The sequence below is a fragment of the Muscardinus avellanarius genome (assembly GCF_963383645.1).
Source record: "Muscardinus avellanarius genome assembly, chromosome: X".
Classification (NCBI taxonomy): Eukaryota; Metazoa; Chordata; class Mammalia; order Rodentia; family Gliridae; genus Muscardinus; species Muscardinus avellanarius.
The window spans coordinates 51,166,335-51,187,230 of NC_137792.1; the positions used below are offsets into that span (position 1 = coordinate 51,166,335).

Consider the following 20,896-nt stretch of genomic DNA (forward strand, 5'->3'; position numbering starts at 1 on the left):
TCCAGATTCAGGGGACACTCACTGCTGGATTTTTGTGGAAACTAGAAAAGGTCTCTATCTTCTCTGGCTAGACCAGGCACCATTCCCAATGGCATGGGTGTAGCAGAGCAGCCCTCTACTCTGCTCTCCATCTTGAGGCAGGCCAGGGCACAGGGCCCTGCCACAGGCCCAACATGCAGGCTGCCAGGATAGATAGCACTCTGGGGCAGGCTCAGCTGGGAGAAGGAAAGAAGTTCTCTGCTTCTGCTGTTCAGGCAGAGGGCATGCTGAGTGCCTGGCTCTCCCCATGTGAGGAAGGCGTGGCAATGCAAGCCAGGAGCTCTGTATCCCACACGTACTCATGACAACCAGTGACTCTTTATTGAAAGAAGCAAGGGAAGGGTGGAGGACGCCACTCTCAGGACTGGATGTGGCTCTTTGCGCTGAAGGCCAGGTAGTAAATCACTAGGCCGATCGCTGCAGCCAGCACCTCAGTGGAGACCCAGGGTCCATTCCATGTGCCCTGTAAGAAGAAACCCAAAGCTAGTTCATGGGAATAACAGGTAAGAGGATGAGCCAATCCCAGCCCCCAGACCCCAGGAGTACAAAAACACTGGCTAAGGACAGCTCATCAAGTGAAGCTGGAGGCACAGGACTTTTCCTCAGCCCTCCCACCCCAAAAAAGGAGTGCCATGTGCTCCCTGTTCCCCTAGGATGAGGCCACTTACCCGATGGTCCACACTGACTGTGAACAGGGGTGGGATGATTGAAATGTCCTCATTATTTCTCTGAGCCTGCAAGGGAGGTGCTGGAGTCAAGGGATAGCAATACCGGCCCAAGTTACAGAAGAGCAAAGGAAAGAAATGGACGACAAATATGGGATTGATGGTGCTCGCCTGGTCCTTTCTGTTGTGTATGCGAGGTCCCTGGTAAGATGAAGCTCTAGCAGCAGACAGCAGGGTGAGTAGGGTAGAGATAGATGGCTGCAGAAATGGGGTGTGCCCTCCCTCCTTGGGGCTTCAGGCAATACTTGCCTTCCTTAGGAGGCTGTAGGATTCCTCGTCGAAGAATCTGACCTCATAGGTACCCGCATGGGCGCTCTTGTGGTCTAGGCTCCAGGACACCTGGTTGGGTGTTTGGCAGGGAATTGACAGAGTACAGAGTGGACACTTTGCCAATGCTGACACAGCACTGCTACAAGCAACCCCAAGCCCTTGAGCCCTGGTCCAATCATGCTCGTGAGCAGGTACCCTTTCTCTTACCTGATAACGGCCCACGTCCTGGCCCCTTGTGACAGGGAACTGTTTCCCACTGACATCAGCATAAAGAGCCATGTTCTGGATGAGGGAACAAAGGGAGAGTCACCTTCTCTCTCTCTGCATATGGATAGAGGCCCCACCATGCTCATAGCACCACTATGACTATAGGCGGGAAAGCCGGGCCTATGTGAGGACTGCAGTGTCTGACAAAGGCCACCATGCAAGAACCACAAGGGTAGGCCTCCAAGTCACCACCTACCAACACTGTCACTATCTTTTTGCATGTCTCCCTAAGCAAGGGGTGGAGGTAGGACCAGTTTCCCCCTATGGCTTTACCTAAATGGACCCCCAGAACAAAGGCAAGATGACAGAAATATTCTTGTTACTTCTCAGAGACTGCAAGGGACGCTGCCTAGGGTCAGGGGTATCTAATACCCTGCTCAAGAGGTGTTTAACTCCAAGGAGTATTGTCAAAGAGGCCTGACTTCCTTCTTTAGACTTTTGAGAATGCAGATTAGGGGTCAAGAACAGGGGTCCTCAGTCCTGAGCCTATGGAATGCTCACTTTGGCAACCAGAAAAGGGAAGGGGCTGGAAGCTGATTCCTACCCTTTCTCATGTTCCAGACATTCACTTAATAAGCAGTGGGGTCTACCCAGTGTTACTGCATGTAGGCAAAGAACACTAGGCAGGTCAGGAAAATTTCCTGAAAATACCTGCTAGGATATGGCTTCACCATTTCCTGATCTCTCCCACACTCCATGAATTAGAATCCTTATTCTCCTTATGTCAGGCTGTGTCAAATGCCAGCAAGAAACACCTCTCACCCCCCTCACACACCCTCCTGGCTGAACCCCACTGCCTCACCTGGACCCTGTTCTTGCATGTCAAGGAGATCTCCACAATGAAGACAGTCTCGGTGGAAATGACGGCATCTGAAGTCGTGTAGTAGGAAGGGGTGATCTGGGGCTCCACGCAGGCCTCTGCTGCAGGGAGGAGGCAAGGCCGACTTGTGTGCAGGGCTGGCCTGCCCCACCTCTGCCTCCCAGACTGGTCAGCTAAGGACACGCAGGTCCTTCTGCCCCTGTTAGGTAGGGTCTGGAAGGCCAATCTCAGTGCTCAGTTCAGTGAAAAATGGGGTGTGATGGCCATTAAGGCAGGCCAGAGAGGAGCAGAGAAGGCTCTGTAGAGGTGAACCTTGATACACCAGTGAGGAAAGAAGCAGCATGTGATTAGGGAGTCTGGGGGACTGGATTCACTGTATCACTCATGTTAGTGCCTGGATTTGCAAGAGGGAGGCCATGCAACAGCCTGCATGGACCTGGGAACCCTGTAACCTTCAATTCAGGGCCATGTAGAGCCCAGACAGGTTACTGAAAGATACCTCAGCAGAGACACAAAGCTGGTTGCCAGCAATGCAGAGGCTTTCAAGATGAGGGAAAGGGTCTTTGCTCCTATTTAGTTGACAGAAGGCTAAGACTCACCTTGGCAATTCCCAAGAGAAGTCAATGGGAGGGGCTCTGGTTCCAGAGGTACTAGTCTCTGTAAACTCAGCAGCCCCCAGAGAAAGGACCCAGCATTAAGCCCCCTGCAGAGGGCCACAGAAGAGTCCTAGCTAGTCCCAGAATGTGTGAAGCAATCACTATCCCAAACTGGGAAGTTTTCAACCAACTACTTTCTGCATGTGATGTGCTGGCAGTGATGACTTAAGCTGAGGAAGTCAGTGAAAGCTTTGGTTCTGGACAGCAGAAATAAGATACCTGTGAATGGTAGTGAGGGCTAGATACATAGGTCATTCTGTGCCCTGCTAAGTTGGGCCTTTTTCCTATGGTGGAGCCCCTGAGAGGTTTTACAGCCAGGTTTGTCCTTTTAGGACATTCCTGGTTACGGCCTGGGGAATTCTTGAGGGGGGTAAGGGTGCAGAGAGGGAGGCCAGTTAGGCTGATGCTGGCCTGAAGTACTCAGGAACGTGTTTGTTCCTGCCAAGTCCAAGCCCCTGGACCTTATTCAGCTGCCGTGATAACCTCACACACTACTGAACTCAGTTCCCGCCTCACCAATGTAAATCAGTGGAACTGTGGCCTAGTTCTGTTAGAACCCTGGGATGGACACATTCAACAGTCTTTGGCCTGGCACGCCAAAGCCCTGCTCACCTCTTGAGCTAGCTAACTCTAACTCACCCCATGATCTTACTCCCTGTCCCTCTGCCCGAACTGCCCTTTCTCCCTTTCTCTTAGTTCTTATTTTCTTAGGGAAGCCTGACTTCCACCGCATAGGCTCAGATGCTCCTGTCAGCCCTGTTTCTTACCCCGGACAGCTTTGCTTCTGTCCGACTACTCTCTGAGACAGGAAGCGGGAAGTGTGTTACCTTCCCTGCTGGAGCTGGTGTCCAGGAACACGGTGCAGGCTTTGGGACTCTCCCACGAGCAAACGAGGGAAAAGACTTGGCTGTTTCTTCCAGCAGCCTGGCTGCTGGGTAAATGTGTGTGGCGCTTTGATCCCAGCGCCCTGAGGCCACCTGCCTCTCCGAGGAAGGCCCGACCCGCAGCAAGGGGGCCGGTTAAGGGCCAGAACCCCCGCTTTGCCAGCACCCCCCAACCCCCAGCTCCACCTGCTCTGGGACAGAGGCTCGCCAGAAACAAGCTCCGGCCAGGCCGCTACCTGAGCAGCAAGAGAGGCCGGACAGCAGGAGTAGCGCCAGGGCGCCGAGAGATGCCATCGCCGCCATCACCTCTTCTCTGCCGAGGGAAAAGAGACCGAGCTCCCCTGAACACGCGGGGCAGACGAGGAAGCGCGACGCGTAAGCGGACGCCGGGGCCAATCGTACCCTGGCGCGCTGGGCCAGACTTGTGACGACGGCGACGGCACTGACGTGTCCCCTCCCCGAGCCAGAGGCAGGGCGGCCGCGCCCCCTATTCAAGATGGCGGCGGCGGCGCTCCCGGCACCGGAAGGAGGTGTGGGAACCGGCGCTCTTGCGCGCGTGCGCAGTGCCTGAGCCTGCTCTCGGGACTTCTCGCCCCGCTGAACTCTCGCGAGTACAAGTGGCTTCTCGTTAGGACCTGCGGCTGCTCTCATTTTCCGTCATGGCGTTGAAGGTGGTGACGGCTGTCGGCGCTGCGAAAACAGTGCTTCGGCCAGCCCTCTTCCGCCGTCCTTGGGAGGTGAGTGGGGAACGGGCTACAGAACGGCTGCAGTGATTGCCGAAGGACCTCGCACCCCGCTGAGGTTGGGTCCCGGACAGTTTTTGGGTAGCCTGGAGTTCGATTGGATGCGGGATGCGGGAGGGCGGGGAATAGGGCTATGCACCGGGGTTCATTGGCCGCCTCCGCTGTCAGTGAAGGGATTGGCCGAAGTTGGCCCTAGTCTGGTTTGCCCCGGGGTCTATGTAGTGATGGAGGTTTGGACCCACTAAGAGAGTGGGCCGCGGCGGCTAGGTGTCACCTCCCTACTGTCCTTGTGGGAGCTCTCTCGAGGCGGTCACATTTCCCGTCTCAGCCTTACTTGTGCGCCTTATGTATTCTGTTCCCTGACTCAGTTCCTCCTCAGGTTTCCTCGTGGACCTCTTTGCCACCTCTCCCGGTGATGGAAGAGAGTCGGACTTTGCCATTCACCCTTGATCCCTCCAGTATTCTTAGAGCCCCAGATTCCTTCCTCCCCAAGGCCCTGTCGTAAGAAGGAGCCAGGGTTTCTGAGTCAAATGGGGGCTGGAAGCTACGGCACCTTTGCTTCCTCGGCTCTCGTATTGGGGGTCTTTGTTATTCAAATCTGATTCTTCCTCCTTGCACACATTTGAAATAAGGCCAGTCCAGGACCTGGTTAACATTACTTAGCAGCAGTAGCAGAAGCAAGCCAACACTGGCCCTAGGGGATAAGAGGTATGACCTCCAAGCCTTGCTCCCCCACTGACCCACTGCATGGCATTAGGCCAGTCACCTCCTCCCTCTGGGTCCAGTTTCCCCTCTGTCCAGTAGGAGAGGGGATTTCATGTTCTCAAAGGAGCCTGCCAACTCTGATATTCCAAAACGCCATGATTTTGCAGACACTCCCCGTGGACACTTGTACTTGACATGTTTCTCCCCTCTGACCTCTGAGGGGGGACTGCTCCTGCATTGTGAAATTCTCTCTAAAGCTCTGACTTCTCCCAAATCACCAATGCAAGGACAGCAGCATATAGAAGATCTCCAGAGGCCCTGAATTCTCCAGCAGCTAGGCTCCTGCAGGCTTTTGATGAAGACATTTGTCTTTTCCCTGGTTTACCTCCCCCTGTGTGTATATGCTTGGGTGTACCCTTGTTGGGGAAGGGAGCATTGAACACTTGGTAGCCAGGCAGTGTCTTGTCTGGAGGTTGGTTGTCCTGGGTTTGGGAACTCTTATAGAGGAACCCCAGATCTTGGGTCTCTCTCTTATTGGGACCTCCTGGGGAAATATGCAGCACAATTGTCACTTGATCCAACAGGAATTTGCCAAAGAGAGACGCCTTAGTAAGATATGGTTTGTGTGAGCTCTTCAGCAGGAGCATATACTACCCTGAACCTCCATCTTTCTGTGGAACTGTCAAAGGATGATGGATGAGCAGGAGACCTATGCATATACCAGCCTGCCTAAGTACTGGGCTCCTTTGACTGGTAGCTTTATGGGGCAACCTGGAAATGACACGCAGCTATTGTAATTCTCTGAAGAAAGATGCCTGCATCTATACAGAGCAAGGTCAGGGAAGTCTGTAGAAAGCTCTGTGGCAGTTTAGCCAAAGTCCAGTGGAACATCTAACATAGGAAGCAGGTGTAGGAGCCTTTCAACCCTGGTGGTAATGATGCTGTCTGTGGGCATGGGTGCACAGGCTTGGAGCCAGGCCCAGTGTAGATCCTTAGGAGGCTAGCTCATTGTGATAACTGAAGCTCAGGAGGAACTAACTGCTGAGAGCTGCCAAGGGTCCACATTGCATTCCTGAAGACACCAGCTTTGAGCTCTGACCTGAGGGGCCAGTGGAGTGAAGGGACAGGTATGTCTTAGCAAGGCCCTGGCTGCCCTGCTGAGGCCTATGAACAGAATGCCTTTTTTTGCTTAAGTTTTCCAGCAGTCATGTAAAGTAGGTGCCTCTGTTCTATAAATTTCAGATGGGTACATGAAGCCATCTTGAGAGTAGCAGATGGTGAATTTGGACTGAGCTCTTCCTGGTTTCCATCTGTTTCTTTATTTTCTTTCTTTTTGTGTCTGTGTAGTTCTGGGGATTGAGGCCAAGGGTGTTCTTCCTCTGAGCTGCAGCCACAGCCCTATTTATTTTTTATTTTGAAACAGGATCTCATTAGGTTGTCCAAACTGGTCTTGAACCTGTGATTCTTCTGTCTCCAACTCCCAGTTACTGGGAATACAGGCATGTGCCACCATACCCAGCTTATTTCTTCATTTATTTTTTGGTGGTACTGGAGATTGAACCCAGGAGCACTTTACCTCTGAGCTACATCCCTAGCCCAGTTTTATTTTTTATTTTGAAATAGAGTCTTACTGCTGGGCGTGGTGGCACACGCTTGTAATCCCAGCCTTTGGGAGGCGGAGATCGGGGGATCAAAGCTCACAGACAGCCTCAGCTACTTAGCAAGGCCCTTCGTGTAGCTCAGACCCTGTTTCAAAAATAAAAAGACTAAAAAATAGGGCTGCGGGGTATAGCTTTGAGGTACAATGCCCTGAGTTCTATCCCTGGTACCGCAAAAAAAAAAAAAAAAGCCGGGCATGGTGGTGCTCACTTGTAATCCCTGCGCTTGGGAGGCGGAGACAGGAGGTTTGAGCGGGTTCGAAGCCAGCCGCGCTGGCTTAGGAGACCCTGTTTCCAACTAAAAATATAAAAAGTAGGTCTGGGAGTGTAGCCCAGAAGTAGAAGGGTTTCCAGGAACCCCAGTACCACCAAAAAAAAAAAAAAGAAAAAAAAGAAAAAAAGAAAAGAAAAAAGAAATAGGGTCTTATTAAGTTGCTGAAGGCCTCACTAAATTGCTGAGGGTGGTTTTGAACCTGTAATCCTCTTGTCTCAGCCTCCCAAGTACTAGGAGTACAAATGTGTGCCACCATATCTGGCTTGTTTCTTCATTTTCTTTATTTTTATTTTTATATTTTGGTACTGGGGATTGAACCCAGAGGCATTCTACCTCCAAGCTATACCCCCAGCCCTATTTTATTTTGAAATAGGGTATCGCTAGGTGGATGAGAGTCTCACTACTTGTTGAGGCTGTCCTCAAACCTGCAGTCCTCCTGTCTCAGCCCCCCAGGTACTGGGATTATAAGCCTGTGCCACCACGCCTGGCTAGTTTTCTCATTTTCTTTCTTTCTTTCTTTCTTTCTTTCTTTCTTTCTTTCTTTCTTTCTTATTTATTTATTTTTCGGTACTAGAAATGGAACCCAGGGGCATTCTACCTCCAAGGTACACCCCCAGCCCTATTTTTTATTCTTTATTTTGAAACAGGGTCTCATTGAGTTGCAGAGGGCCTCACTAAGTAGTAGCTGAGACTATCCATGAACCATGTTCCTCCTGTCTCAGCCTCTCAAATGTTGGGATTAAAAGTGTGGGCTACCCCGCCTGGCTGTTTCCTCATTTTCTGATGTGCTGGTTCACTTAAGAAATGTCCCATTCTGGCCCAGACACCGGGCTGGGTCTTGGAGTGACAGTGAGGGACAGATAGACATGGCCTCTGCTCTCAGGGTCTGGGAAGAGAGAAAGACAGCAATAACCTAAAGCATTCCTAGATGGTGGGGGACTGGAGTAGGTAGTACTTTGGGAGCCTGGCTTAGCAGCCTTAGGGCATCAGGGGAGGCTTCCTGGAGGGAGGCCATATGCTGCCTTCTGGGAGCTTGTATGCAGAGCCTACAAATAAGATGAATCTAGATATTGACAAGGGCTAGAAAGGAAGCAGAAAAGTCCCAAGGGAGCTTGAGGTTGCAGGTGCAGGTGGCATGCCTGCATAGCCAGGGCTGAGACACATGGGTCCTTGGGAATGGAGGTCAGGTGGGTCTAAACAGGGAATGCTCACACTCTGCTCAACCCTTCAGAAAATCATAGGTCTTTAGAAAATGGCCATGGTGCCTCTGCCATTGGCTGGGACACTGCTGCTGCCTAGTGGGCAAGTGGCAGGGCATCCCTAATTGACAAAGAGGACCACTACTTCTGCAGGTGTGTTCCTGGGTGGGGGACAGCAAGGAGAGGAGGAAAGCTTCCTGCAATTGGGCCTCTCCCTCCAGGATAGTGGGTCATTTCTCAGCAGCTTGCCCATTTGGCCTCGGTAGCTTTTGCTCTTGAAGCTGTCAAATGTTGCACCAGCATGGCCAAACATGTCTGCTTCCCAGGCATGGGTAGGGAACATTCAGCATCTAAGCCACAAAGCAGCTTGAAGTCCTTTCTGAAGACCTTCCTAGAGATTAGTATCTGTCATCTGTCTTCCAGAAGTGGCTGCGTTTCCCTACACATTTGCTTTTGATTTCTATTCCAAAGGGCTGTTCCTCAGGGATGACAGTCCTTGTCTCAGGGTAGCTGGCTGTTGTCTTCTTATCTCCTTGTTCTGCTTTTACTGTAGTAGCCGTGTGTTGCTTTTGTATTAAGGGAAAATGAGAAAAGATATGATAATATTGTCATTATTGTGGCCCTGTGGTCTGTTATAATGATTTCCCTTTTGTACATTTCCCTTTTTTTGTGATGCTGGGGATGAAACCCCTAGGCATTCTACCTCTGAGCTATACCCCAGCCCTATTTTTTATTCCTCATTTTGAAACAGGGTCTCACTAAGTTGAGGAGGGCATCACTAAGTATCTGAGCCTGGCCACGATCTTCCTGTCTCAGCCTCCCAAGTACTGGGATTACAAGCATGCACCATCACACTCAGCTACGTTTCCCTTTTGAGCACATTTGGTTTCCCAATTTTTCCTTGCAGATTACCGAACAGCAATTATTGGCCAAAATGTAATAAAGAAGCCACAAAAAGGCGTGGGGGAGCTAGGCATGGTGGCTCATACTTGTAATCCCAGTCCTTGAGAGGCTGAGACAGTAGGATTGCAGGTTCAAGGCCAGCCTCAGCAACTTAGTGAGGACCTCTGCAACTTAGTGAAGCCTTGTTTCAAAATAAAGAATAAAAAATAGGGCCAGGGGTGTAGTTCAGTGGTAGAATGCCCCTGGGTTCAATTCCCCATGCCACACACATAAAAAGGAGTAGGGAACAGAAAGTTTTTTTTATGAACTGATCCAAGAGCTAAAGGAGGCATGAAGCATTGGAAGAACTTTGGTGCTCCAATGGGCCATTGTTGGAAACAAACCTTGGAGCCATCTGTCCTGGGCACATGGTATACTATTGTTCGTTGGTTGGTGGTATACAAGTGGAGGTCTGTCTGAGCACAGTGGGGCCAGTTCTTCTCCCTGCCAGGGATGAAGCTTGCCCTTGCCAACTTGACTTTTGAGGCTGGACAATCAACATTGGCATTTGGGTTCTCTTTGACAGGTTCTGGATGCCCACGAGGTCCCCTGGAGGAGCATCTCCTCAGTAAGTACCTGCCCAGGGGCACGTGTGTGTGTGCGTGCGTGTGTGTGTGTGCACGTGTACACTTGTACATGCATCTACTATGTGTGTACTTAAGTGTGTGCACGTGCACCTGTGCCTCTTCCCTCCCCGCCCTCACATACTCCCCTTTGAGGCACAGACTCTAACGGTAACTCATACCTTATCCTTTCCTGAATTGTGCTAGACAGCACCCCCAGGGGAAAGGCCCTGGTTCCCTGGTCACAGCCTTGTTCCTCCAACCTTAGCTGATCCATGTCTTCTTCTTTTTCTGTCCTTCTTCTAGCAACAAACAATTGTGAGTATTCTTCTTTCCTCTGAGTTAGATTGGGGGGGGGCTCTTAGTTGCTTTGGGTTTGGCCCAAGTCTAGGCAGGCCTGGGGGCTGCTACTGACAAGGGAGCTTCAGTTGAGCAGCCCTATCTGGGAGAGGGTGCCCCAAGCTGGCACCTCAAGATTGGCTGGCCTGTGCAATCAGTGTTGGTGGGAAGAACTGGCTAGATCCCCTGGGTGCCAATCCAGGGAGCACATGGGGATCCCTGAAGGTTCATCTTTACCTTCTCCATCCTTGCAGCCTCCGTCGGCCAAGTATGGTGGGCGGCACACGGTGACTATGATTCCAGGAGATGGCATTGGGCCAGAGCTCATGCTGCATGTTAAATCTGTATTCAGGTATGAAAACCTCAGGCCCATCTCCTCTTGCCTTGTTCCTCAGGGAGAGTTGTGCCCTGGGCCTAGCCAGGGGGGCCCTGAAAACTCTGTGCTAAGAAGGCAGTGAACCTAGAAATCCATTGGCAGGGGCTTGACCAAAGTGTTTGGTGAGGTAATGACAAGAAGGCCTATAAGCATAGACCTTATGTCCCAAAATCTCTGATCCTGCCACACTGGAAGGTGGCACCAGTCTTGCTAACTGTGCATTGTGGAGTTCAAGCATGTCCTCATCAGTTGGTATTGGTGGGCCCAGTCCCCTCTCAGTTAGAACCTGGGCAGGCTCCCTAGAGGCGATATAGGATGCCCTGGGCCAGCTTCCCTAACCCATCCTGCCCTAGGCATGCATGTGTGCCAGTGGACTTTGAAGAGGTGCATGTAAGTTCCAATGCTGATGAGGAGGACATCCGCAATGCTATCATGGCCATCCGTCGGAACCGAGTGGCCCTGAAAGGTGAGCTCAAGGGCCATGGGAATGGGGGTTCTGTGCACATTTTCTTTTACTTCTGAGCTGGCACTTGTAGGGACCCATGACTCCAATTTTTTTTCCAGTCTTTTTCTGACTAGAGAGGACTTGTTCTGGGAGTCTGGGTAGAAGCTTCTGTGGGCCTGCCTATGCTTTGATTCTGAGATTCCAGTGGCAATAGGGTATGGCAGTCAATCCAGTGACGGGCTGTCTTTTAGTCTTTCCTTCTTCTTTTCTTTTCCAGTACTGGGGATGGAACTCAAGGGCATTCTACCTCTGAGCGACACCCCCAGCCCTACTTTTATTTTCTTTATTTTGAAACAGGGTCTCACTGAGTTGCAAAGGACCTCACTAAGTAGTTGAGGCTGTCCACTAACCATGATCCTCCTGTCTCAGCCTCCCAAATGCTGGGATTACAAGCGTGCGCCACCACGCCCGGCTTAGTCCTTCCTTCTTGAGGCAACCCTCTCTGCTGGGGTCAACTTTGACCTTCAGAGTGTTTCTCCACAAACCAAATCACAGAGTTTCAGTTGTGGCCTGCTGCCTTGGCTTCAGCTGGCACAGACATGGACATTACAGATAAGATTCTATTGAGTCTTGATTTTGCCATGGTTTGATCCCAGCCCTTAAACAACATCAGTCATTCTGTAGACTGTAGCCCGTCAGGTGCTCTGTATGAGAAGTGTGTGAGTGGTAATGAACCAAAGTGGAACCCTAGGTGCTGGCAGTCAAATTGAGGGCAACATGCTGGGCACAGAGCACCCTAGGCATTCTGGATAAAAGAATTTTGGGGCAGGAGGCAGGAGGCAGGTGATCCTGGTGAGCTGCCCCAAAAGGCTTTTCTGCTTAGCACTTTCTGACTGCCTTCTCCTAGCAGCTCCTGGCCTCCTGGTGTCATTGGGCCAAAGAGCAGGGCCCAGAAAGCTGTGACCTTTTCTAGGCAGCCCCTGATTGCCCCTGAGCTGGGACTCATATAGCACCTTGATTTGGGGCCTGGCAGTAATCTCTGACAAGGTCACCTTGATGGCTCTGGCCTGGCCAGCCAGCCTGTTTGTAAGTGGGAGTAGTCATTTTCTATCAAGCCAGATCCTGAGTAGGGAGTGGCAGGGCCTCCTGGCCAGCTGCCCACTGTATTTATTCATTCCCTTAGTAAATATTTTTGGGTGCCTGCTATGTGCCAGGTGTTCTTCTAGGTCTTTTGAACCCATCAGTGAGACACATGAGCATACATGCACACCTGATCTTGTGGGCTTACATTGGAAGTTACATTCTAGTATCCTATGAAACACCTTATTGCTGAAAGCCATCTTCTCCAGTTGCAACAGTGTTTGGTGCACATCCCCTAGGCCAGGTAGAAGCATTTGGTAGAACAGCTGAGCCGAGATGGGGGGATCTCTAGCCCATCTGTTTTGTTTTTGTTCTGTAGGTAACATCGAAACAAACCATAACCTGCCACCATCCTACAAATCCCGAAACAACATCCTTCGGTGAGAGCCAAGTGCACAGTGTGGTGGCTCAGAGAAGGCCAGGGTAGCTATGCTAGCAGAGTTGTAGCCTGGCCAGCTGCCAGTCAGGCTTAGCCTGACCCTTTCTCTGCCCCCCCCCATCCCCAGCACCAGCCTGGACCTCTACGCCAATGTCATCCACTGTAAGAGCCTGCCAGGAGTGGTGACCCGGCACAAGGACATAGACATCCTTATTGTGCGAGAAAACACAGAGGGCGAGTACAGCAGCCTGGAGCATGAGGTGGGCAAAACCAGGTGACCCTCTTGGGTCATGGCAGACTGGGAATGAGCCCAGCCAGGGTCAATGTAGAGGGGAGATCTTAAGGAACCAAACAGATGCAGCTCCTTAAAGGGCAGGGACTGTCCCCAAGGGAGAAGCTGGAAGTACTCAGTGATAGGGCTGAGGAAAGGGATTGGGGAGGGACTGCTCACTTCTCTGGCCCCTTCTCAGAGCGTGGCAGGAGTGGTGGAAAGCCTGAAGATCATCACAAAGGCCAAGTCCCTGCGCATTGCTGAATATGCCTTCAAGCTGGCCCAGGAGACCGGGCGCAAGAAAGTGACAGCTGTGCACAAGGCCAATATCATGTGTGTACCCCTCTTCTTCTGTCTGCATCTTTAGGCGGCTCTCAAGCAGTTGGACTAGAACGCCGGCCACTCACCCAGGGGCCATCCCTGGGGGGGTCATTGTTCCCAAGGGTCTGTAGTCTCCTCACAGTTCACACTTAGGAGAAGTGGGGTAGGATTATGCCTGCTTTACAGGTGAAGGGTAGGTTAGAACTTAGTTCTAGAGCTTCTGCAGTGCTCTGCTTGCCTGTCCTGGCTGACTGGTGATGGGCCAAGCTAGTGTTGTGTGTGTCCCTCCCTTAGGAAGCTGGGTGATGGTCTCTTCCTCCAGTGCTGCAGGGAGGTGGCGGCCCGCTACCCCCAGATCACCTTTGAGAGCATGATTGTGGACAACACCACCATGCAGGTAATAGCCCACCTGGCTCCATGGCCTCTCGCCCTGGATGCCCAGGTTTCTCGTACTTAGCTACCTCCTTGCTCTGCAGCTTGTGTCCCGGCCCCAGCAGTTTGATGTTATGGTGATGCCCAATCTTTATGGAAACATCGTCAACAATGTCTGTGCAGGGCTCGTTGGGGGCCCGGGCCTCGTAGCTGGAGCCAATTATGGCCACGTGTATGCAGTGTTTGAGACGGTGAGTGCCTGGGCGCAGCCTTGTTGTCCTGGAATTCACATCCCACACAGTGGTGTGCAAACATCAGCTCTTTTTAAGTCCTTGAACCCTTGAGGATCCCCCACCCCCAGTTCCTCTCTCCAGCTCCAGGCACCCCCTAATCTGTTCTCTGTAGCTCCCTCTTCTGGGTCTGTCATTTGAGTGGAATCGTCTGCCCTCCATTCTTATATTTCCCACCCCCTCTCATGTTACCTTTTCCAGGCAACAAGGAACACAGGCAAGAGTATCGCCAATAAGAACATTGCCAACCCCACAGCCACACTGCTAGCGAGTTGCATGATGCTAGACCATCTCAAGTAAGTGGTGCTCAGCCTTGAGTCCCTACTAGCCGTGTAGGTCCTGAGCTGGCTCTTCTTTCCTCTAGGCTTCATTCCTATGCCACCTCCATCCGCAAAGCTGTCTTGGCATCCATGGACAATGAAAACGTGAGGCTCTTCTTGTCCCTTCCCTGCCCCATGCCTTGGCCTTCCTTCCTCTAGCCTGTGTTGAGCTGGTGTGACTGGCCTGAGGTGCTGGAAACAGTGACCAGCACTGATGGTGTCTCCCAAGGGGTAGGTGGTACCAAATAGGGTAGGGCTTCTGGGCCGGAGCTGGTACCACTGCCCTCCTGGTGGCAGTTTCAGGCCCCACACACTACAGGAGACAGTGGGCAGCCTTGAGCCATTCTGGGGTGGAGGTGGATGTTGGCAGGCCTGGTGTGTCCAAATGTTATATCTCCTACAGATGCATACCCCAGACATCGGGGGCCAGGGCACCACATCCCAAGCTATCCAGGACATCATCCGCCGTATCCGCATCATCAATGGCCGGGCCGTGGAGGCCTAGGCCCTCCCTGGGACCATCTTGGCCTCTTCCTAGACACTCCTCCTTCTCAGTCCAGCACCCTAGCCAAATAAACCAGCTTCTGGCCCAGACCTCAGTTACATGCTTCCCTCACTCCAGGCTACTGGCGTTTTAGTGCACACTTTATTAAGAAAGAAACACACACACTTTCCCACCCAGAGGACCCTCTAAGAAGATGGAGGGCAGACAAGCTCTGAGACATGGGCCTGGGCCCAGCATCTCTGTCCTGCCCATGGGGTAGGTGAGAAAGCTGGCCCCAGCAGTAGGAGAAGGCAGCTCCTGCAGGGCGGTGGGAGTTGTCCCACTTTCCAACAAGGCACCAAAAGTTGGGGGCGGGCACAGAGTCAAGCCCAATCCCTGCTGCCCACGACCACAGCCACATCTAGGGGTTGAGCCAGGGGTGCTGGAGGCAGTCAGCAGCACTGGCCCTCTTCTCAGGGATATATTCCATCATGGGCAGCAGAAAGGCACTGAACTGTGTGGCCTGCTCCAAGGGCCACTCGTACTTCTCCATGAGCACCTCATACAGTCCCCAGTGCTTGAGGTTGTGGATATGCCGCAGCTCTCCTAGGGGACCACTTGGCATTAGGCTGTGTTCCCTGGCCAGCTAGCCCTTGGGCTCTGCTACAAAGGCCTCTGGCTATCTGGGACCCAGTGTTCCCTTATCTCATAAGCCAGGGTCCCTGTCTCACCCTTCCCCTAGCCAGGTGGCTTGAGGCCACTTGGTCCCCACCTCTCCGGTTGAAGAACTCTCGGGAATAGCGGCCTGAGAGGGCGAAAGCTGGGGGGATGTCTCCCAGAAGCTCCACGATGTGAGCGATGTGGTCTGTGGGCAGAGAGGAGGTTGGCTGGAGGGCAGGTGGGAGGCAGGGAGACCCTGAGGCTGAGCACAGAACCTTTCTCCCCTACCCTCATCACGACTGTAGTCTTCTCCAGAGTGAGGCTCAAACAGGTAGTCACCGGTGGCCAGCTCAAAGGCCTAGAACGAGAGAGGGAGGTGAAGCTGCCAGTGAGCAGGCTGGCCAAGGGCACGGGGGCAGCACAGTGGGCATACCATGCACGCTGTGCTCCAGATGTCTGCAGGGGGGCCATACTCAGCACCGATGAGCACCTCCACAGCCCGGTACTGCCGAGTCTGGATATCCTCAGTGAAGTGCTTATGCTGGAGGCAAGGGGAGCCCTGGGGACAGGAGCTGGGGCCCAGGCAGGCCTGCCCCCATGACCCCCACTCCTGCCTCTGGTGATGTATTGAGCAGCTCCATGGGGCTCGCTCTGATCCTTGGGTCCTCAAGTGTTTCCAAAGGAACTGGCTGGGTGATTTGAGGCTATAGGGGCCCCTTCTCAGTGACCCCTTGCCTTTGGACCAGTTCTGCTGCCTGGGCAGGACCCTGCTACTTGGGGCCAGCAGCAGAAGAGCAGCCCTTGGTTCTTGATGGAGGGGACTGCTGCGTGAGCCCACGACCACACTAGTGGCTCCTGTGCCCCACAGGCCCAGGCAGGGCTCCCCAAGAGCAATCTCTCCCTCAAACGTGCATACCACCCAGCAGGCGTTGCCCAGGTCTGCAATCTTGATCTTGATCTTGTCTGCGTTTTGGGGCTCCAGGGGGTTCACCAGGAGATTCGAGGCACCAAATGGTGCTGGGGATGGAAGAAGAGGGGGGGAGTTGAACCAGCCCGGCTCTTCTTGGCCCTGTCCTACCCATGGCCTGCCATTCTCCACACTTACTGCTGGGTGACAGGAGGCCTCCTGTCTCTCGTTGATTGGAGGAGCCTGAGAGGATGGAGCAGGAGGCCGGCGAGAACAGGGAACCTGAGAAGCCTGAGGTCTGTGAGCTGGGGCTGAGGCTGCGGTCACCTCCAGGGGCAGGGGAAGAAGAGGCTGGGGAGGGCCCTGCTCTGGCACCTCCATAGTGGCAGCCTGAAGAGGAGGTAGAGCCGCTGCCCCCCTCTAGTCTCGATCCGGAGTCTGGGGAGATGGGGCGAGGTGTATGTGAGTTGACAGGCTAGGGCCTGTGCCTGCGCTCGGCAGTCCGGCACCCCCTCTGGCCCCTCACCCTCGGCCTGGGCTGCAGCCTCCATGGCCTCCAGCCTCTGCAGGTCTCGCAGCCGCTCCTCCAGCAGCCGCTTCTGCTGTTTCCTTTTGCGCCTCATTTTCTTCCTCTTGTTTTTGGACAGCTTACCAGTCTGCTGCCAGATTTGGGGTCATCCCTGGGGTTCCTGTCACCTGCCCTCGGCAAGTGGAAGTTTCCCTGCCCAGTCCTGGACCCCAGAACTCCCATGGATGTTAGAATATGGTGCCACCACTCTCTGGCCATTCCTTGGCCCTGGCCTCTCACCTGTCTCTCTGCCTCCCCTTCTTTTCCTCTACTCCCTAAACTTCTGTGGGTTAGGGAGGACATGGTAGGGCTGCCCCTCAGACTCCTCCCTGTCCCTTGCCAGCCCCAACTAAGGTGGCCTGAAATAGCCATTAGGGGAAGACCCAGTGACCTTTTGCTGGGGCCATGGTGAGCCCAGTGGCTCCCAAGGGCAGTTTGGAACATGTACTGCACCCTGGGTACCATGCTCCTGGGCCACAGTCTTTGAGAAGTGCTACTATGGGAATGCAGGGGGGAGGGGTGGGATAAGTGTGGCTGAGGAGATGGCCTCCAGCTGGCTCAGATGGGGAGAAGGAGACACGGGAAAAGAGGGATGCCCCAACTTACCAAGACCTCCTGGGGGGCAGTGCTGACTGGGGTGCAGGTAGGGATAGGGGAAAAAGAATGAGATTCAGGCAGAGACTGAGGCCTGGAGGCCTAGACCCAGCCCTGAGCCTGCTCTTGGTACCTGTGGAGCGGGATGGGGGTGGGGCCCCTGACTGCTGCCACTCTGTGGCCTCAGCGGCTAGGCGCCTGATATAGGCATCACCCACACACAGCAAGATGTTTTCAGGCTTGATGTCTGTGTGGATGATCTTGCACTTGGTATGGAGGTAGTCAAGGCCATGCAGCACCTGGGAAGAGCCACACCTGAATTCCAGTAGCTGCCCAGGTCGGGCCAGGCAGCAGGGCGGCAGGACTTACCTGCTTCACAATGCTCTTCACACAGGGCACAGGCAGACCCTGGTAGTTGGACTTGATGATCCACTTGAGGAGCTGGTGGCCCAGAACTTCCAGAACCATACACACATCTGGAGCCTAAAGTGAAGGGTGGCCAGCAAGTACACAGCTGGGGCCCAGGCCCTTCCCACTCTCAGCCACAGGGAAGCTTCAAGGCTTGGGCTGTGTACAAATGGAAGAGGCCAGGCTTGCCCTGGATGGTCTTGGTGGCCACCATTGTCCCAGTGCTATTATTTATAGTGTACTTGTCACTGTGAGGAGCATGCCAGATGGGATGGTATATTTTGTGGTCATCCTGGAGACAGGGCCCTGGAGGGACAAACAGGTTCCTGCCACTTGGAGGTAATTCAGCAACAATCATCTATGATTTTATACACACACACACACACACACACACACACACACACACTGAAACACGTGAAAAGGGGTGGGGTTATTTTCAGACTAGTGTGCCTTGGAGGTATTAAGCTCCCATTATGCAGATCAGTAAACTGAGGCTCTGATAATCATTAAGGTGTAAACTGGCTCCTTTGCTGCCACACTGCCCATCCTGCAAAGGATACGGACTCCATTAACTCCTGAGATCCTGAAGTCATCGATAAGCTGAACAATGGTCTCTCTTTTTGGGTCACTGGGGTCACTGTCCCGAACCTGGAATAATGGCCAAGGGTTCACAAATGCTTCAACCTGCCCCTCATGAGCTGCTGCTCTGGGTAGTCCCCTGAAGCACCTCTAGCCCTACTTTCCCACTCTAGCTAGGTCTCTCTGGAAGAAAAGCCACAGCCATTCCCAGACCTCTGCCTGTTCCTCCAGGTCCTCCCACTCTGCAGAGCCAGCTGGAACCTGCCCCTCTGGGAGCCCTGCCCTGCTCAGCAGAGCCCCAGCAGGCCCTGCACCCACAATGCCAGGCCCCAGGCAGTTCCCGGGGAGCCAGAGTGGTAGGGGAGGTGCCTTACACATTTCAGGAGCTTGATCTCATCCACAGCTGTCTCTGTGTAATGCCCCGCACTCTTCACCACTTTCAGGGCCACAAAGCGCTTTCGCCTGCAATACCAAGACCCTCATCAACTGCCTGCCCTGGCTAGGCTCACAGTGCCGTGGTGGTGGCCTCAACCCAGTTTAGGAGCAGGATTCCAGCCAGTGCTAGGCCCTGGGGGTGGAAGAGCCACTCACTGGATGTCCCAGCAGAGCCAGACAGTAGAGAAGTGGCCCCAGCCCAGCTTGCGCACCACGTGGTACCTCCCATTGAACAGGTCGCCGATCTTCACTGGGTAGTAGCCACCTGCCGAAGGAGCCAATAGATCACAGTGAGGGTGTCTCCCTTCCTTGTCCCCCAAAACAGCTGAACCTTGCTCGCCTTTTGGCCCATATGGGCCCGACCTCCAGGCACCCTCCTCCCAGGCTGTCCTGAGCCCCTGAAATGACAATTTGGTCATGTGTGCCCAAGGCCAGTCCTCACCCTTGCAGTAGTCCTTAGGGTCTTCCTGTTCCTCATCGTCAGAGCCCAGGAGCCCCTGAAGCATCCGAGGTGCCGGCATGACTGGGGCTAGTTCAGAGCCCGAGGACTCGGGCCCACAGGAGGCCTGTGAACTGTGGGGCAGGTTGAGCAAGCAGTGAGTGTGTGAGGTGCCAGGAACCCTGGACACCCAGGCTTAGCCCTACCTGCTGCTGCTGCCACCGCTGTCCCCACCACCACCATCTCCTGCACTGGCACTCATCCTGGCCTTGTGGCCTTCTGCTTCAGCGCTGGGGGCGGCTGCTCCTGTGGGGCCCGGCTGTGGCCCGCGCATTTATAGCCTCAGCCGCTGATCTCACCCGTCTTTATAAATAGCTTCCCAGCTGCTCAGCTGCGGGCAAGGTATGCAGTGCGAGGAGGGGGCGGCGTGGCTGACGGTGGCCCGGAGAGCCCAGCCCTAGGCTGAGCCCCCCCTTCACCTATACCCCAGAGGCAGAGGGGGCGGGTTGCACCAGGTACACAGAGGACACTCAGTCCCCGGACACCTACAGGAGGAGGAAGCGATTGAGATCCTAGCCAAGGTGCCTGTAGTCTCAGGCTGGAGCTGGGACTTCCCAGGAAATGATGTAGTTGACAGAGTGACTAGGTCCTCAGGCCGACTTCCACTTCCACCATGCTCATGGACTGCTGGCAGGGCTCTTAGAACTTTAGGACCATTCTTGGACCTCCTGCTTGGCCCATGTGGGAGTCCTCCTAGAGGTGACCCCTCTCAATCCCATTGGAACCCCATTCTCTCCCAGCTCCCAGCCCTGTTCCCAGTTTTCCTGTGGCTCATAGACCCACAAAACAGGTAGGAGACCAGATCTCCCCTGAATGTTGTGCCATTGGGGTCCACCTGGCTTAATGGGGGGCACAGGCAAGAGCTGAGAACAATTCATTCCTCCCACCAGAAATGCCAGGCTCCCTAGAATCTCTGCCTTCATGAGTACCCTGCTTTTTTTTTTTCTCACCAACATTTGCCAGGGGTCCACGGGGGCCAGCTCTGCCGTTTTCACCTTGGGGAACAGATAGACCTCAACCCTGAGAGCTGGGTGCTAGAATATGAGCCCTTAGGGCTGCATCTTGAGAGACCAGGAGGAATTGGGTCCCCAGAAGTATCCCAGGGCAGCACAGGGCCCATCTGAGGCTGCGGCCCACAGACAGGATGTGCTAGAGACCTATGCATGGCAACCATATTGCAGCATGGTTGGATGCTGGGAAGTTATCAGGCCTAGAGTACGTTGGGGCCAGCATGGGGTCCTGGCAAAGACAACAAGCACTTTTGCTTTTAGGAAGCTCATTTTGGCTGCTTTTAGAATAGAGGGGTGAGCCAGGCGTGGTGGCGCACGCTTGTAATCCCAGTATTCGGAAGGCTGAGACTGGAGGATCACAGTTCGTGGATAGCCTCAGCCACTTTGTGAGGCCCTACACAACTTAGTGAGACCCTGTCTCAAAATAGAGTAAAAAATGGGGCAGGGGGTGTAATTCGGAGGTCGAATGCTGGGTTCCATCCCCAGACTCACACACAAAAAAATAGAGGGGTGAGACTAGAGGTGAGAGGCTGGTTGGGGACTGCCAGGGTGGTCCAGATGAAGTGGAGGGGGCTTGGAAGTGACCGTGTTTATCCCAAGATGGCAGATACTTGGTCCAGCAACCTGTGCCAGGAAAGAACCAGTAGAAATAGGGCAGGCATAGATGGAGAGGAGTAGCTTTCTTGTGAAACCTGGTGAGATAAAGAAGAGAGGGGACAGGAGGTCACAGCCATGGGGCTGAGGGGCTTCCAGG

At 53.7% G+C, this 20,896-nt stretch overlaps 3 protein-coding genes across 8 annotated transcripts; 1 reads left to right on the plus strand and 2 right to left on the minus strand.

Annotated features, from left to right (window-relative positions):
* Positions 1-369: 369 nt before the first annotated feature.
* On the minus strand, positions 370-3,973 carry SSR4 (signal sequence receptor subunit 4; the record flags this gene model as incomplete). 2 transcript variants are annotated; one of them, XM_080719196.1, is made up of 6 exons in its annotated part: positions 370-502; positions 708-773; positions 1,014-1,103; positions 1,242-1,316; positions 2,104-2,222; positions 3,898-3,973. In XM_080719196.1, 6 exons carry the CDS (start codon positions 3,962-3,964, stop codon positions 398-400), a joined length of 522 nt encoding a protein of 173 aa, XP_080575322.1. In that variant the 3' UTR covers positions 370-397. The 2 variants fall into 2 exon arrangements, with proteins under 2 accessions (XP_080575322.1, XP_080575321.1); XM_080719195.1 differs by having other exon boundaries at positions 2,104-2,219; positions 3,898-3,964.
* Positions 3,974-4,157: 184 nt separating this feature from the next.
* On the plus strand, positions 4,158-14,503 carry IDH3G (isocitrate dehydrogenase (NAD(+)) 3 non-catalytic subunit gamma; the record flags this gene model as incomplete). 3 transcript variants are annotated; one of them, XM_080719265.1, is made up of 13 exons in its annotated part: positions 4,158-4,398; positions 9,709-9,750; positions 10,052-10,063; positions 10,339-10,436; positions 10,814-10,926; positions 12,365-12,425; positions 12,552-12,684; positions 12,895-13,028; positions 13,311-13,413; positions 13,493-13,639; positions 13,880-13,974; positions 14,043-14,103; positions 14,402-14,503. In XM_080719265.1, the coding sequence occupies 13 exons, from the start codon at positions 4,321-4,323 to the stop codon at positions 14,501-14,503; spliced, it is 1,179 nt and encodes a 392-aa protein (XP_080575391.1). The 3 variants fall into 3 exon arrangements, with proteins under 3 accessions (XP_080575391.1, XP_080575392.1, XP_080575393.1); XM_080719266.1 differs by lacking the exon at positions 10,052-10,063 and having other exon boundaries at positions 4,321-4,398; XM_080719267.1 differs by lacking the exons at positions 10,052-10,063; positions 12,895-13,028; positions 13,311-13,413 and having other exon boundaries at positions 4,321-4,398.
* A 400-nt stretch (positions 14,504-14,903) lies between these two features.
* On the minus strand, positions 14,904-19,406 carry SRPK3 (SRSF protein kinase 3; the record flags this gene model as incomplete). Of its 3 annotated transcripts, none has more annotated exons than XM_080718529.1 (15): positions 14,904-15,088; positions 15,255-15,347; positions 15,431-15,500; positions 15,576-15,683; positions 16,059-16,159; positions 16,248-16,487; positions 16,576-16,705; positions 17,224-17,249; positions 17,345-17,510; positions 17,581-17,687; positions 18,180-18,267; positions 18,573-18,660; positions 18,790-18,898; positions 19,076-19,206; positions 19,279-19,406. In XM_080718529.1, 15 exons carry the CDS (start codon positions 19,404-19,406, stop codon positions 14,904-14,906), a joined length of 1,770 nt encoding a protein of 589 aa, XP_080574655.1. The 3 variants fall into 3 exon arrangements, with proteins under 3 accessions (XP_080574655.1, XP_080574654.1, XP_080574656.1); XM_080718528.1 differs by having other exon boundaries at positions 16,576-16,708; XM_080718530.1 differs by lacking the exons at positions 18,180-18,267; positions 18,573-18,660; positions 18,790-18,898; positions 19,076-19,206; positions 19,279-19,406 and having other exon boundaries at positions 16,248-16,469; positions 16,576-16,708; positions 17,581-17,688.
* Between the last annotated feature and the right edge of the window lie 1,490 nt (positions 19,407-20,896).